The sequence below is a fragment of the Bombina bombina genome, chromosome 3 (genome assembly GCF_027579735.1).
Source record: "Bombina bombina isolate aBomBom1 chromosome 3, aBomBom1.pri, whole genome shotgun sequence".
In the NCBI taxonomy this organism is placed as follows: Eukaryota; Metazoa; Chordata; class Amphibia; order Anura; family Bombinatoridae; genus Bombina; species Bombina bombina.
The window spans coordinates 1,121,353,184-1,121,371,702 of record NC_069501.1 but is presented as its reverse complement, the minus strand read 5'-3'; the positions used below and the strand labels follow the sequence as shown (position 1 = coordinate 1,121,371,702).

Here is an 18,519-nt window from a genome sequence, read left to right as displayed (position 1 = left end):
GGCTAGAGGGGAGTTGGCTTCTAGCTGCTGTACTCGAAGGCTTGGTTTTTTTGTGAATGGCAGTGTGCCAAGACTCTGCAGGATTGCTCAGTCTCTTGGGGTTTTGGGGTGTTTTCTGCCCCGGAGGGGGTGTTTCTTTAGGGGGATCCAGTCCAAGTGATGTGCAGAATGATTGAATGTCCTCTGGAGATTTGCAGACTACGCGGGTGTTGTTGCTGATAGTCCAGACGTTCGTAGGGAAGCCCCATCTGTATGGAAACTTCTTGTTTCTGAGTAGGGTTGTAAGGGGTGAGAATTCTTTCCTGCGTTGCAGGGTCCGAGTTGACAAATCTTGAAAGAATTGTAATACGTTGCCCCTGAAACGTATAGGTTGATTTTTGCGAGATTGATTCAAGAGCATTTCCTTTTCTTGGAATACTTTGAAGCGTATCACAATGTCTCTAAGTGGGGCTGAGTCGGGTGGCTTTGGTCGTAATGTCCTGTGTGCCCTGACCCATTGGATATCATCTGGAAAGGATGAGTCTTTTAAATGGCGGAATAGGTCTTGGAGATAGACTGGAAAGTCTCTAGGTAGAATTGATTCAGGTACCCCCCTGATGCGCATGTTTTTGCGCCTGCTGCGGTTCTCTAAATCGTCTAATTTTTCTTGAAGTGAGAGGATAGTTTCATGTTGGGAAGCGAGCTGCTCGTTTAGTTGATGTACATCTTCTTTGATAGTGTCCTGATTACTCTCCAGGGTTTCAACTTGAAAACCTAATGTGTGAATGTCCTGTTTCATTTCCACAAGTTCCTCTCTTATGCAGGATCGTACTATGTCTGCAATATCTTGTTTTGACGGCAAATTTTTGAGGAAGGTGGGTGAGAGTGGACAGTTTTCTGACTGGGTGTTGCTTGCTTGCAGTTCTTGTGAGTGTGCAGGGGGGATTTTTCCCTGGGCCTGCGGCTGGTAGGAGAGATTGGGTCAGGGCATTGTAGGAAAGAGGACATAGTGAGGGATTTGCCTGTTGCAGGTTTGATCAATTTGTCTTGTTTTGTATTGCGCTTTGACGTCATTTTGGATAGTATGTGGGTCAGATAGGTGGCAAGGTGATAAACAAAGAAGAAAGTGGGGTGACCTTGCACTGGATGGTGTCACCTTATAGAGGACGATTGGCAAATGTTAGGTTAAGGCTGCAGGTGGAACAAGGCAGCGTGTATATGAGGAGCTGGTTCCTGGAGAATTAAAAGAGGGTAGTGTCTTTATTTTGTTGTATTCTCCCTTATTCTTTTAGTTTTTCTTTTGTGTCTTTGTATTCCTGCCTTTCTTTCCCCTCCTTTTGATTTATGCTTGTTTTACTCTGTCAGAGGTTAATAACCCATATGAGGGGGGGCCTCCCGTGAGGGTATTTTAGGCTTCTAAGGTGCAGTTTTAGGTAGGCTTAGACACTAGCTTAGTGTGGGCAGCAAAGCTTGCTGTTTTCTGTTTTGTCTTTAATGATAGGCCCAAACCCCAGATAAGGTTGCTGATGAAGGGGGTACAGGGGCCTGCTCGGCAATACCGCTGTGTTGTGGGCAGAGGCTGTATGATTGCTGGCTTACCCGGGTCCGTTTTGAGTGCCGCGGTAGGCCCAATCCCCGGCCTAAAGTTGCGGCCGCTATCCGGTTCACTGTGCGGCCTGGTGGGAAATCAGTCCGGAGGGTAGGTTAGGCTGTAGGGAGGTGATCCGCTGTATTGACGCTTCTGTAGGGGCTCCGTGACAGGCGGTAAGGCCCCAGGAAAGGTGGGTGGTGAGTCTGGTGCGAGGTGCGGCCTGTGGCGGCCGTGTGGATACTGAGTTCTAAGTGCTCCGGAGCGTTACAAGTTTGCCCCGCTGCCCTTTCTAGGGTTTAGATATTTAAGTGCCAGTGCCTATGAAGGCGATTCTGAGGTGGATGGCCAGGATATTTGTGTGATTGAGGGCTATTTGCGGCGGAGCTCCGGAGTTAAGCTGCGCTCATGTCAGCTGCCGGCTCCGCCCCCCGCACAATTTAGATCTTTACTCCCCCCCCCTTTTCTGTAATCCAGAAGATTTAAAATAAATTATGCTTAAACTAGCAATTCAAATATATGAAGGTCTAGTATATGACTGATTTAGATAAGAAGATCGTATTTCTCTGCTATATGAACTTATAGCTTCTATATGTTTTATCAAGATATCTTTTGTGTTTGCTATATGTACTATGTATAAAAAACAAAACAAAATTTCAGCAGTGTGTTATGAAAGAATCCATATTTTTCTTGTTGTTATATGTTGTGAATATGCTGATTTTTGTATAACTACCTGTAATATCATCAATGATCAACCTCTGAAAGGCAAATATTTTGTATTGTAGACACACCGCTTATGTCAAACATAAAAAAATGAAATATAAAGAAGAAAGAAATTCTATTACATAAAACAAATGTTAGAATTTTGTGCAAAAAATTGAAATTCAAAACAAACAAATGTGTGAAATTTTGTTTTATTTTTTGAATGTTGCAAAACATTCGCCCATCCCTAAAATTGGTTTCAGTTTTCAAGAAAAGCAAAAGGTAATTATTTATTTTTTTTAAATGTGTATGCGATATTGTTTTTTACTTTCTTTTATTATGATTTTATTATTATTACTATTTTAATAATAATAATAATAATAAACTGACAGGGGAAAAAATATATATTTATATTTATATATTTGTATATATACTACTCTTATAAAGCTATATCTTATAGATACATTTTTCTTAACATATTTTCAAAATTCTATAGGCAAGTTTATACTGCAAATTATATGATACACAACTACTCTAAAAAGGTATTGGAATTCATACGTCCAGCTTCACAGTGGTTCTGTGACAATAGAAACAACTCATCTTCTTCTCCATATTAGGATTATATTATTTTTTAAGACAGAAATATGTTCTCAGAAATTGCCTTAGATTGTGGAATCACACACTGAAAATTAGTATTGACAAGAATTACAGAACAATTTATTTGGTTCACATCTTGAACTTGTTCACTTGTTTACAGCTTTGTGGGCAACTTGGAATTCTTAAAGAATATATCTTGCACTCTTAGATGACAAATCTTTTTAACTTCTTCAATGCCATTCTGAAGTTCTTGAGAAGGATCATTTAGGATACGAGAACTTAATTCTGACATTATTTTGGTTTTGTATGCCATTTTAGCACATATGACAAAGGGGAAGCCAAACTTGTTCTTATATTGAGAGTTTAGAAGCGTCATTCTGTCCTGCTCTGTTGAAGTCAGGGAAATCAGCCCAGCATGACTCTGTTCCTGCTGAGATTCTTCTGTCAGCGTTCCACTGGCCAGCTCTCTCCCTGCCAAGTCAGGGTGACATCGCAGAATCCCCTCTTTCCCTGTTAAGATAAACACAATTAAATATTTAAATTTAATTTGATTTCATGTTACTATAACACATATGGTGCTCAAAGTACATAAATATTATTTATGGTTGCATCTGATTGAGGACATTTAATTTTGTATCACTTTTTTTGCTTTGCTTTTTTGAAGACCGGATGTTTGTCACTGTTCACCAATAGAGCTGTAGCAGCTGTCAGCCAGTGAGCTTTTTTTCTCATGGACTAGTTGTGCACCACCTGTTTAGTTTAAAAATTAATACTATCATTTATTAGTAAAGTGTTGGCAAATTATATATATACAGTCTAAAATAAAGACCCAGTGAGTGCCTTTAAAGGGACAGTCAACACTTACTTTAACATGTTTTTATATTGAAAATAACAAAACGGAGGTCCGCCTACACTATACCCCTCCTGCCTTGCTGCCTTGCTTCTGTCCTAATCAGCGGCGCTAACTACTCTAATACCCAGTAAATATGGATGCCGGACTCCCCCCACCATTACGAAGCTGCCTTCTTCTTCAACTGATAAGCAAATCAGAATCCAGTCATCGGACAGAAATTGCAAGCGCGTGCAATTTCAGTCTGAGGACTGGATTCTGATTTGCTTATCAGTTGAAGAAGAAGGCAGCTTCGTAATGGTGGGGGGAGTCCGGCATCCATATTTACCGGGTATTAGAGTAGTTAGCGCCGCTGATTAGGACAGAAGCAAGGCGGCAAGGCAGGAGGGGTATAGTGTAGGCGGACCTCCGTTTTGTTATTTTCAATATAAAAACATGTTAAAGTAAGTGTTGACTGTCCCTTTAATTTTGGACTACTTGTATTACTTCAAAGTGCACCCCGGGCAGGAGTATATCGTTTTTACGTTACTGAGAGTGCTGCACCACCACTGACTTTATATATATATACACACATATACATATATATATATATACACATGCATACTAGAGCCTATGATCTAAATCAACTTAAACAGCTTTATCTTGGTATTCTAGCCTTGAAAAAAATATTGTAACTATACCATTATTGAACCATTATGAAAAACAATTTAAAAAGCTTGATGTTAAAGGGACATGAAACCCATATTTTTTCTCTCATGATTTAGAAAGAGCATGCAATTTTAAACACTTTTCTAATTTACTTCTATTATTTAATTTACTTTCTTCTCGTGATATCCTTTGCTGAAAAGCATATCTAGATAGGCTCAGTAGCTTGTGATTGGTGGTTGCACATAGATGCCTCATGTGATTGGCTCACCCATGTGAATTGCTATTTCTTCAGCATAGTATATCTAAAGAATGAAGCAAATTAGATAACAGAAGTAAATTGGAATGTTGTTTAAAATGATATTCTCTAACTGAATCATGATAGAAAATGTTTGGGTTTAGTGTCCCTTTAACTTCACGCAAAAATATATGTGCGATGTTTCATGTACATGACAGATTTTTTTTTGTAGGTGAATGCCCCTTTAAGATGTGGTACTTTGTGAATTCATACTTTACCTTCATTTCCCATTACAATATCTATTGTAGTGTGTTGAGTGTTACCAACAGAGTGTCTTTATAAGCCTTTGTAAGAAGGAATGTGATTATATGGTAATAAAAACATTTAGTCACTATTCTGTGTAACCCAGGGAATAATGTAATAAGCTTGTGGAATTTACGGCATCCCCCAAGCAGGGACAAGATAAGAACTTTAGGATATCTCCAACCTTTTCAAAGCTGAGCTTTTCAAGGCTTTGATGTGCTTCCTATTCTCCTGAGGTTTGTAGAACTATAATTGTTGTTGAACATTGAAAGATATTTGCTGAAATAACTGTATGATTTTGAACACACTATATTACAGTGAAGGCTACTTGATATATATTCTCCTAGCAACTCACAAAAATATGTTCACATAATCCTGATCGTGACATGTTTGTCATTAAAGAGATCGATGACAAATATTTTGTATCCTTCTTTGTATTATGTGTTTATGAATATCCTGTGCCAATGGTGAAACAATAACATCTGCAGCAGGTGCCAGTGCATGGTGCCCATGACTGCAGGGGTGTCTCATTTAAACATGCAGCTGGCATAATTGGGTTGTAGGGGCTTATATCATTCTGATCTCAGCTCTTATTTTGTCATTTAGCCATGAAATAGGGGCTGCAGGGGCCATTTATTGTTTCTGAAACCTCATATAGCCTTTACAACTGGAACAATCAGACTACAGTTACATGCATCTGATCTGAGGTCTTATTTAGGCACCCAGCTAGCATAAAGAGGGCTACAGGGGCCATGCATCGGATCTGAGGTCTCACATAATCCTTTTCCTAAAGGGGGTTACAGGAACCATTCATCTGATGTGAGGCCAGACATAATCCTAACATACAGTCAGAAACAATGGGGTTGCAGGGCTATGCACAAAATCTTTCATGTCCCTTTAAACTTCATTTGTGCAGTGACCATTACTTGCTGTTACAACCCTACAAGGCTGGATTCTCTTCAGAAAGGCTTACCTGGCAAGATTTAATAAATCTTCTAGTGTAACATGACCTTGTTTACTATTCAGGGAATACTAGAGAAACAGAAAGTCAGTTTTGCTCATGCCCAGAGGAGGAAATAATACAACGTAAGTTACCAACATGTCAGCTACCTCATTGGCTAAACTGAGTATTTGTAACTGCTAGTTTTGCAAGAAAAGTAATTTGTTTGCTGTTTTTTTTTAACACAAGCTGTTTCTTTATATATTTGCTTTGGTATAGCATATTTGTTTTTACTAAAGAAGTACTTTTTCATATCCTTTCAGTGCACTGGATTAAAGTTGTGTATACAGGGGACAAAAATAAATCTTGAAATAATGGTCAGCTCTTAATTCTAATGTATTTTATGAGGTTAGAATGGCAATCTCTGAAGTTTAAATGATCATGTAATTTGTATGTCATTTGTGGCACAAAGAGGGACATACAGTCAGAAGGGGGAATAAAAGTGCAAAAAGAAAGTGCAAAATATAAAATGCTTTAAAGGGACACTAAAGTCAAAATTAAACTTTCATGAATCAGACAGAGCATACATTTTTAAGAGACTTTCCAATTTTCTTCTATTATCAAATTTTGCACATTATTTTATATAACACACTTTCTGAGGCATAATGTCCTTCTGAACATGTGCACAGGTTCACAGGGCATACGTATACTACTCTGTGATTGGCTAATGGCTGTCACATGATACAGGGACCGGCAATTAGGGAAAAAATAAAATTGCTAGAAAAATAAATCTACTGCTTATTTGAAATGCAGTGTTAAAGGGACATGAAACCCAAAAAAGTTCTTTCATGATTCAGATGGAGAATGCAATTTTAAACAACTTTCCTTTTTCTTCTATTATTTAATTTGCTTCCTTCTCTTGTTATACTTTGCTGAAAGGTTTATCTAGGTAAGCTCAGGAGCAGCAAAGAACCTAGGTTCTAGCTGCTGATTGGTGGCTGCACATATATACCGATTGTCATTGGCTCACCCATGTGTTCCGTTAGAAACCAGTAGTGCATTGCTGCTCCTTTAAAAAATTATACCAAGAGAATTAAACAAATTAGATAAAAGAAGTAAATTAGGAAGTTGTTTTAAATTGTATTTTCTATCTGAATCAGGAAAGATGTTTTTGGGGTTTTATGTCCCTTTAAGTATTATTGCATTGTCTTTTTATTAGGCACTTGTTAATTATGCAATTCTACTGTACTTAGTGATCCTTTAACAAGTGAGGACATTTTATTATTGCACTATTGCTATGAAATAACACATAGTTAAAGTCAGTTCCAGAGCAGAAATGCACTACTGGGAAGCTACCTGGTGAGCCAAGAAGCATATATGCATAGTCACCAATTTAAACCATGTAAGTTTCATTTTAATTTGCATGCCCTTTAAGTTTTCATGCAAGAGTTAATATGGACAAAGGATCTTCTGGTTATCTTCTCTCAAATGCTAGGTTTTGTGGTGTCTATGTAGCTATTTTAGGGCTCTCTCTAGTATCCCTGCATAGTATTTTAGTAAGGGATCAGGCATCTTACTAAAGCCTACACATAGAGGTGGTAATGTGTGGAAACTGGTGGCAACATGAAAAAATCTCAATAGACTTAAATGGAGATAAATGTTTTTACCACCTGAATTGAAACTAAAGCTAAAATGGGTAAATAGACAGGATTATCCCTGGTCTGCAACTGTGGGGGAAATAATTATATACATAAATACAAATGATAAATCATTCTCTATTCTATTTATTGATTTTGTGAACTGAGTTATCTTTGTTATTTTCTTACCAAAAGTGTCTACAAATGGTTAACCTGTAAAATGCTATTACCAACCATGCATTGCAGATAATACCAACGGGTCATGAACGTTGATCCAAAATCCAAAGATATATAATACAAGTATAGCAAAACAATTTTGTTCAGATGGGGTATGAATAGGTAGGTAAAAAATGCTTACAGAAGGCAGCTGAGCTATAAGGGAAATGGAACTAAAGACTTCTCATGCAATTATCTGATTGGTTTGCACTAACTCCAGGGCGATCATGATAAACAAGACAGGGCCTGATAGCTGGAAGCAAACCTTTGCAACACATTGATCCTCTTTGAAATGCAAATGGGCCATTGCACATATATTGCTAACAAAAACATCAATACTCTGATGATACAATCTGGCATTCACAACTATAGGCTATGATTTTAACTACATTTTGATTGGCTAATATACTTACCATGTAAATCAATATAAAAATGTAAAGACAATATTCAAACCAAACCTTTTTCTTTTGCTCACTTAATACGATACGTTTTGAATTGATTCAGAAGACATTTTTTTTATTAGCATACACTAAATAAGAGAGATTTTTTTTCCTTTAATTCTGATTAAGGTTAATGGGTTTTTACAATTATCGGCATTCTACTAATTTACCCTATTTTAAAAATAACAATTGTGAAAGTTGATAAAAAGATAAATAAATTAATGTCCTTCCTAGTGCATATTATTATTATCATCATCATTATTATTATTATTATTATTATTATTATTATTAACAATATACAAATAATGTAATATATTATTTGCCTCCTCAGTGGGAAATATGAGGTACATATGTTCATGGAAAGATAATTATAGGATTAAAAATACTTTATTTCAAAGTTTCAGTATTGTAGTCTCCCAAATATAAATTTCATATTGGTCATCTTTAGAAAATCCTATTATACTCCATGGTTTTCAAAATCCTATTCTCTTTTAAAAGGACTTTAAAGTCAAAATTAAACTTTAATTATTTAGATAGAGCAAACAGTTTTAAACAACTTCCAATGTATCTAATGTGTTTCATTCTACTGGTATCCTTTGTTGAAAAGGATACATAGGTATGCTCAGTAGCAGCAATGTACAACTGTGAGTTAACTGCTGATTAATGGCTGCACACAAATGTCTCTTGTCAGTGGTTCATTCATACAAAGACTTCAGCTACCTCCCAGTCGTGCATTGCTGCTACTTCATCAAAGGATACCAAGAGAATGAAGCAAATTTGACAATAGAAGTAAATTGGAATGATGTTTAAAATTGCACGCTTTATCTAAATCATGAAAGAAAAAGTTTGGGTTTCATGTCGCTTTAAGTTTTGTATTAATAATATATTGAGAAATCTTGAAGATCCTGATAATTTTAAATTGTTCTAATATGAATACAAATCTATCACCAAACCAAAATATTACATTGTTAATGATTCATTAATGAGCCATTGTAAGAGATTTTTTTAGTTAAATGGATATGAAACTCTCAGCATACACATTTTCCAATTTACTTCTACTATTCAAATTTGCGTAGTTCTCATGGTATTCTTTGTTGAAGAGATACTTAGGTAGGTATATACGGAAAGATGAACTTAGGTGTCTGGAGCATTACACAATAGGAAATAGTGCTGACATGTAGTGCTCTTGCAAATGGATAACATTCTTGCAAAACTGCTGCCATATAGTGCTCTGTGTGCTTTTCATCAAATGATACAAAGAGAACGAGAAAATTTGATAATAGAAGTAAAATAGATCTGAATCACAAAAGAAAATCTTGGGTTTCATCTCACTTCTATTCTCTTTGTTTTCTTTGTACTTTGTTTTCTTGATATCACTTGTTAAAAAGCATACCTAGGTTGGCTTGGGGGAAGCAATCCACTAGCCACTAATGTGGCTTCAAATATCTTGTCATTGGCTCACCCGTTACATTCTCATCTGTTGCAGCACTATAGGGATCCTGGGTGAGACCTTGACTATAGTGCTCTAATGAAATAAAGCATCTTATTTTTACACTTGCATGGCATTTAAGACTCATGAAGATTAATGCTCAGTGAGAATTTCTATGAAAAAGACTAATTTGTGTCCTTTAAGTGGCATTGGTGCATTTTGACTTTAATGAGCTATGGTTAAACTGTGGGGATATATTTTTATTATAGAGCTATTTTAGTGAAATCAGATGTTTCCTGCTCTCCCTGCATATCTGCACCTTAGTGTACCTTACTGACACAATGGCACTGAAATGCAAATAAATTCAGGCATGTGCATATTCTTTATGCTCAGAACTATGTAACATTTCAAGTAAGATGGTACAAATGAGACTAGAAAGTAGAGATTATTTTGCTTTCTGTTGTTTTAGAACAGGGAAAACTGCCCTTTTACATCTGATGAGTGGGCAAAGAACATGACTACAACTGGAGCCCTCTGGAGGGAAGAACAGAAAACTGAGGGTACCATGCAATCTTACATAAGCTGTATTTAATAGCCATACATTTATATGCAACCTTCAAGGCTTTTAAAATATTAATGTGCAGCCCCCGTGCGTTAGCAAGTTGGTTGTTTTAGACTTTTGTTTTGGAACATGCATTACATTTTTATACAGGGGTTTGTCTATCAAGCAGATAACTTTTCTGCTATTTCTGATAGAACATGGCTTGATGAAAATTCCCTGCCCCCTGCTCTCGAGCGATTGGCTTGTCAATCACTCTGAACGAGGTGTGGCTGAAGGCAAGTTTGTACCATAACGTCTCAGAAGCTGCAAATGTTTCTTGATAGTTTTCCCCTAAATATGTCTTTAAATAGGTATAGTATATATATATATATATATATATAAATATATATATATATATACTATAAGTAATAAGTAATTGTCTTTTCTCCTTTACTGTGAACAATTAAGGTTAGATATAAATAAGATCCCAAAAATCTCAAGAAATCACTTTGTAGAATGTTGCAGGGTCAAGGTTATGGATCCTGCTGGATGCACTCCAACCTCTCTGGTTCAAACCTCCCCCACTGAAATCGGCAATCTTAAATTACAGAAAAAGTGAGCAAAGAAAGCACATTAAAAAGTTGTTTTAATTAGCAAAATTAAAACTGTTATAGGGATTTACATTTTGAGCTCAATGTCCCTTTAAGGGTAACGGAATCAAATGTAGAGTTAAATACAACGAAACCAATTACATAAAAAAGAACAGGTTTCTGCAGACAAACGAAGCATGAATTTATAGTAGGTCTGGGCCTACAGGATGTTGCCTTTATTGTTCTCTTTCATCTTTGTAAATTTCCCTCCTCTTTTTTGTTTTCCAAAGCACTTTCTTTTTGTTTTCTGTCTTTCCCTCTGATCCTCCTCTTCCTAATTTGTTACTTATTCTTTTCAATACTGTTCTGCATCTAACAGAAATCAAAGAGTGGAGTATGGGAGAGAATTTATAAGAATTTAGTAAACCCTGTTTTTCAGGAGCTTGTAACTGGATTGCGTGAACAAATTTCTTTGAAATTTGGCGGAGACTGGAAATGCTGAAATTGTTATCTGAATGTTATACTAGAAAAACAATGCACTATATATATAAATGAAATCAAGTGAAGTGCTTATTTATATATATTCTTAAAAAACAGTTAAATAAAAAAAATTGTTAAGATCTCCTCAGTAGCGACTTGGCAACACAGGTTTGTGGGAGAGGTACCCCGAGGGCAGTGAGTAGCTGCAGACAAGGGCGGAACTACCATTGGTGAAGCAGGTGCAGTGGCACCAGGGCTCAAGTGCTGGGTGGCCCATAGCTGCCAGTCTATACATATGTGTTTGCCTATGTGTCCATTATGTGTGTATAGATCCTCATCATCATTATACTGTGCAGCATACTCATCAGTGTATAGATACTCACATTATTATACAGTCCAGCGTGTTCTCTATTAATGCATATATAGCCCTTCATTATACAGCCTAGCATATTTACCAGGGTATACATACTCACCATATTTATACAGGGTATTATTCAGGGTATATAGTGTATAGAAACTCACATCATTGAGGAGCACAGTGTGCTCACTGCCAGTGTATAATCAGTGAATCACTCAGTTTCATTATAAAGTGCAACATGCTCATTATCAATGTGTATATGTATATATAAATATATAAATACCCCCTGTTTTGTATATATATATATATATATATATATATATATATATATATATATACAGGTCACCTTCTCTGTTGTGGCCAATTAAGGACAGTTATAAATAGGTCATATTCAATCAATGGCTGTGGGGAATATAACAGTGTTCTGCACTTCCATTTCTAACAGGAACCGAAAAGCTCACAATTTTAGAAAGGAATTAGGAAAAGGGGACAAAATAAATAATGAAAGTATTTGGCAGACTTTATATATATATATATATATATATATATATATATATATATATATATATATATATATATACAGTATATATATATATATATATATATATATATATATATAATCAATTAGCCAGTGGCCCAGCACTCCAACCTTGGCAGAACATAATCAACCTGGGTGCAATCCTCAAGAAAACTTGTATACTTGTATGTAAAGAAGAGCACTCTCAGGATACTTTTACTTTTGTTTGGGAGCACTGCTACAACGCCAACTTAAGATTAATGTTGTCCTGAAGAAGGCTCATATAAGAGCCAAAACATCGACATTGGATTTTCTATCTATGACAAGTTTTGGATTTGTCAAAATAAAAACATTTGTTGTCTTTTCAAAAATCCTGAGAGTGTCCTTCTTTACATACAAGTATTTATATATATATATATATATATATATATATATATATATAGTTTATCATTTTATATTATCATCTCAATTTAGTCTGTATTTAGTTAGCATTGTGTGCAGTGCAGTACTCCCACCACAGAGGGAGCTGTGGCTTATGATTTAACATAAAGGGACAGTCAACACTAGAATTTTTGTTGTTTTAAAAGATAGATAATCCCTTAATTACCAATTCCCCAGTTTTGCATAACCAACACAGTTATAATTATACACATTTTACCTCGGTAATTACCTTGTATCTAAGCCTCAGCAGACTACCCCCTTATTTCAGTTCTTTTGACAGACTTGCATTTTAGCCAATCAGAGCTGACTCCATGGTAAATTCACGTGCATGAGCTCAATGTTATCTATATGAAACACATGAACTAATGCCCTCTAGTGGTGAAAAACGATCAAAATGCATTTAGATTAGAGGCGGCTTTCAAGGTCTAAGAAATCAGCATATAAACCTCCTAGGTTTAGCTTTCAACTAAGAATACAAAGAGAACAAAGCAACATTGGTGATAAAAGTAAATTGGAAAGTTGTTTAAAATTACATGCCCTATCTGAATCATAAAAGGGTTTTTTTTGGACTTGACTGTCCCTTTAAGTGTCTTTAGTCTTTTAGTACTGTAAGAATGTTCTTCTCTAGTCTTCTTTATCTGTGCTGAGTGTTCATCTGTTATACTAAACTTTCAATAGTGTTTTAGCACAATTAAAACATTACAAACAAATCCTCAGTATATCTATCTATCTATCTATCTATCTATCTATCTATCTATCTATCTATATACTGTTTTCAATTCCAGCAGCCCCAACACAGCAGTTAGTAAGTTAAACATACTGTGTGGTAATATCTGTCTGTATGACATCAATATAAACTAGGGTTCTTTGTGGTGTTCTGCCATACAGAGGCTAAAGGCTTAATAATTTAACCCTTGTTTGCTTATTTTGGTACTTGCTGTAAAATTATTCTTCCTATGCCAGTTATGTGCTTGAGAGTAAGGGAGGAGATGGGGAGCATTAAAGGGCTGCATTAAAGTGCAAAAAGAAAATGCTCTATGTTAGCACATTTATTATTGTACAGATGCTTGTATATAGCTATGTGTTTAAACCATGCAAATGGATTAAACACATATTTAAAGTAATCTCCAGAGTAGTAGTGCACTACTGGGAGCTACCTGAACACATCTAGTGAGCCAATGACAAAAGACAAATGTGTGTAGCCACCAATCAACAGCTAGCTCCCAGTAGTGCAGGCAGCTCTGGAGATTACTTTAACTATGTATTTAATTCATTTGCATTGTTTAAACACCTAATTATATGCAAGCAGGAAGGTAGGTTTAGGATCCTGCACTTGTATGGATCACTATATGGCAACAGTTTTCCAATAATCGTTTTAGCTGTGTTATACATTGTGCAAAGACTGTTGCCACCTAGTGCTCAGAAGCATTCTTGCAAAACTGCTGCCATATAATACTCCAGACATGTGTATGCTCCTAAACCACCTGCCTGCTTTTTAAAAAAATCAAAGGATACCAAGAGAACAAAGTAAACTGGAAAATGTTCTTAAAAAAAGGTTTAATGTTTAATGTACCTTTAACTGTGCTAGACAGTGTAGAGAGTGGAGGAGTTGCCTATTAGAAAATCTGAAACCGTGCATAATATAAGAGACAATGCAAAATAGCTTAGTTTGAATTTCAAATGAGTAGTAGATTCTTTCTGACAAGTTTTAAAGTTAGTTCTATTTTCCCTCGCACTGCATCATGTGACAACCATCAGCGAATCACAAAATACATATAAGTATACTGTGAATCTTGCACATGCTTAGTAGGGGTGGGTGCCTCAGAGAGTGTGCATAAAAAATATTGTGCACATTTAAAAAATGAAAGAGAATTGGAATTGGAAATGGTGTGCTCTATCTTGATTGATAGCTTATTTTTGGAGTTTTATGTTCAAACTGATTTTGTGTTGCTAAGTTTACAGCTGGAATATGATCTAGCCCTGAGCTGGGAATCAATGTTAGAAAAAAGACTGAATAAGCTGATATAAGGGATATTTTATAGAAAACTATAGAGAGGTGGAGAGAGTTGGGACAAAAGGGTACACTAGATAGGTGGGCAACAGAAATGGGGAGGGGAGTGAAGGGTGAAAAGTTAGGAACAGAAGCAGGAGGAGATAATATGCTGTTTTGCTCTCTCTGATTCTAATTACTTCCTCTCTCTGACCTCTAGATCAGTGATTTTTAACCTTTTTCTTGCCGTGGCACACTTTTTTACATTAAAAAATCCTGTGGCACACCACCATCAAATTTAAAAAAAATCACACATTGTAGCCTAATACAGCATATATATATATACACATACACACACATACTGTAAGTATTGTGCTGTTATGCCATGCCTCCTACAAACTACCCCTGCACTGGGAGTAAAAACAAGCAAAGTTTAAAAAATATGTCACACTGTTGTCAGTCTGCCGTGGCACACCTGAGGATCTCTCATGGCACACTAGTGTGCCACGGCACACTGGTTGAAAAACACTGCTCTAGATGCTTCTCTCTGTGCTGCATGCAGTCAGGTGCTGTATGAACTCCCAGCCTCTTGTACAGGGACAAAGTACAACATCTACACTGACAGCATGGCACTCTCAGTTGTACACACAGACAAACATGCACTCATACACATACATGCACACATACATAACACATAAACATACACAGACAAACATGCACACATACACATACATGCACACATACATAACACATAAACATACTCACACAGACAAACATGCACACATACACATACATGCACTCACGCACACAGATAAACATGCACTCATACACATACATGCACTCACGCACACAGATAAACATGCACTCATACACATACATGCACTCACGCACACAGATAAACATGCACTCATACACATACATGCACACATACATAACACATAAACATACTCACACAGACAAACATGCACACATACACATACATGCACACATACATAACACATAAACATACACAGACAAACATGCAAACATACACATACATGCACACATACATAACACATAAACATATTCACACAGACAAACATGCACACATACACATACATGCACACATACATAACACATAAACATACACAGACAAACATGCACACATACACATACATGCATACCTACATAACACATAAACATACTCACACAGACAAACATGCACACATACACATACATGCACACATACATAACACATAAACATACACAAACATGCACACATACACATACATGCATACCTACATAACACATAAACATACACACACACAGACAAACATGCACTCATACACACGCAAAAAAACATTCATAAACACATATATAATATACACACAGACACACACACACAGACAAACATGCACTCACTTTCACACACACAAACAGAAAAACATACACACACAGACAAACATGCACTCATACACACACATGCATACATGAACACAGACAAACATGCACACATACACATACATGCGCACACACAGACATACATACACATACATACACACACAAACATACATAAACATACATACATGCACACGCAAACACACATAATACACACACACACACATAGAAAAAATGCACTCACACATACATACATACAAATACACATACATGCACACACATATACACATACATACACACACATATACACATACATGCACACACACATAAACATACACACAGATAAACATGCACTCACACACACACACATATATACATACATGCACACATACACAAACGTGCACGCATACATACACGCATAAAACACACAAACACACACAAAAACAAATACACATTCACAACACACACATAAACATAAACAAACACATGCACATACATAAACATGCACACATAAATATACACACACATAAACAAACACACGCACATACACCCACCCACACACGCATAAACATACACATACATAAAAAAACCACACACATACACATACTGTGCTGTCCTTACATAACAATCATTAGGTCTTTATATGAATGATGCACTGGCAATTTCTGAATGTAGACTGGCCATTCATTTACATAACACGGTGGCTCCAGTAGATTTGCACACACTCATATGGATATATGCACATACAGTATATAGTCCTCTAAAATGAATGGCTGCTGCACTTTTTATGTTAGCAGTTCTGTAACACTGTGCAGCACTATAGTAATATCATGCAAGATGACAAGGCACAGTTGCTAACAGTCCCTGATTTCCAGGGACAGTCCCTGGATTATTTTGCATGTCCCTGGATTTTTTTTTGTCCCTGGAAATGTCCCCTCCAGGAGGTTAGGAAGGCTGCAGCGGAGCTGGGGCATGTGTGACACAAGTTCATGGGGAGAAGCTGCCGGTGAGGCTATACATGAAGCAAGTACTCTGCTTGATCACTCAAAGCAGGTCTAGGCAGAGGGGCCTATTTATCAAAGTGTCAACCAAAAATACGTCGGAATTCCGCATCGTAATTGTTGCGAGATTGATCCGACCTAGTTATCAAAGCCCCAAAATTGGCAGATCGATACTTACGCATACCTCCCAACATTTCAAAATTCAAAAGAGCGACCCCCCCGCGGCAAAAAAAATTGAAATGTGGTGGGCGGGGCTTAAAAAATCATAAGACCAACGTAATATAAATAAAATTCTTAATAAAGTCATATATTTTAATACACTTAGGCAGCAAATCAAACACAAGCTCAAACCACTGGTATCGCTATGTGAGCTATGTATTTATTTAGCCTTTGCAAAGACATTGCTAAATATTTTTATCTTAATTGGACATTTAATAATAAATTCTTTAAAACTGCTCTCTGCATTCCCCATTAATATTCTAGATGCTGGCCTTTAAAGTCAGCAAAAATGCACAGTAGCACGCTACATAGCATACACTTACACATGCAGATACACACACACACACTACATAGCATACACTTATACATGCAGATACACACACACTACATAGCATACACTTATACATGCAGATACATACACACTACATAGTATACACTTATACATGCAGATACACACACACTACATAGCATACACTTATGCATGCAGATACATACACACTACATAGCATACACTTATACAGGCAGATACACAGACACTACATAGCATACACTTATACATGCAGATACACACACACACTACATAGCATACACTTATATATACAGATACACACACACTACATAGCATACACTTATACATGCAGATACACACACACTACATAGCATACACTTATACATGCAGATACACACACACTACATAGCATACACTTATACAGGCAGATACACACACACTACATAGCATACACTTATACATGCAGATACACACACACTACATAGCATACACTTATACATGCAGATACACACACACTACATAGCATACACTTAAACATGCAGATACACACACACTACATAGCATACACTTATACAGGCAGATACACAGACACTACATAGTATACACTTATACATGCAGATACACACACACACATTACATAGCATACACTTATACATGCAGCATACTCTTATACATGCAGATACACAGACACTACATAGTATACACTTATACATGCAGACACACACACACTACATAGCATACACTTATACATGCAGATACACACTTATACATGCAGATACACATACACACACTACATAGCTTACATTTATACTTGCAGACACACACACACTACATAGCTTAAACTTATACATACAGATACACACACACACAGTTATGGATACAGATACACACACACACTACATCATATATGGGTATCTGTAATTCATTGTATGGGGTCCTGGGGTTGGCAAGCACATTATCTGACAGTCTGCGGCTGCCACTGTTCGTTACCCTGGTATTAGCACTGCTCATTGTATAAAACTGAAGGCATGCTAGTATTATCACCAGGGGTTAGACATCATCACTACCAGAGGTAGGTTAGAGAGGTCACCATTACACATGGTCAGAGTGTATACAGCCTTCTTACTCCTGCTTAACCCACACACCATTCCT

At 36.6% G+C, this 18,519-nt stretch overlaps 1 protein-coding gene across 2 annotated transcripts in view; it reads right to left on the bottom strand.

Moving 5' to 3' along the window:
- Nucleotides 1-2,964: 2,964 nt before the first annotated feature.
- The window catches only part of URAD (ureidoimidazoline (2-oxo-4-hydroxy-4-carboxy-5-) decarboxylase), a 57,112-nt gene continuing 41,557 nt past the window's right edge, over nucleotides 2,965-18,519 (bottom strand). Inside the window, exon 2 of one of the 2 annotated variants that reach the window (XM_053708485.1) lies at nucleotides 2,965-3,376. In XM_053708485.1, the coding sequence (XP_053564460.1) occupies nucleotides 3,021-3,376 (356 nt within the window). In that variant the 3' untranslated portion in view covers nucleotides 2,965-3,020. The remainder of the gene's footprint in view (nucleotides 3,377-18,519) is intronic. The other variant, XM_053708486.1, reaches the window with a different exon arrangement.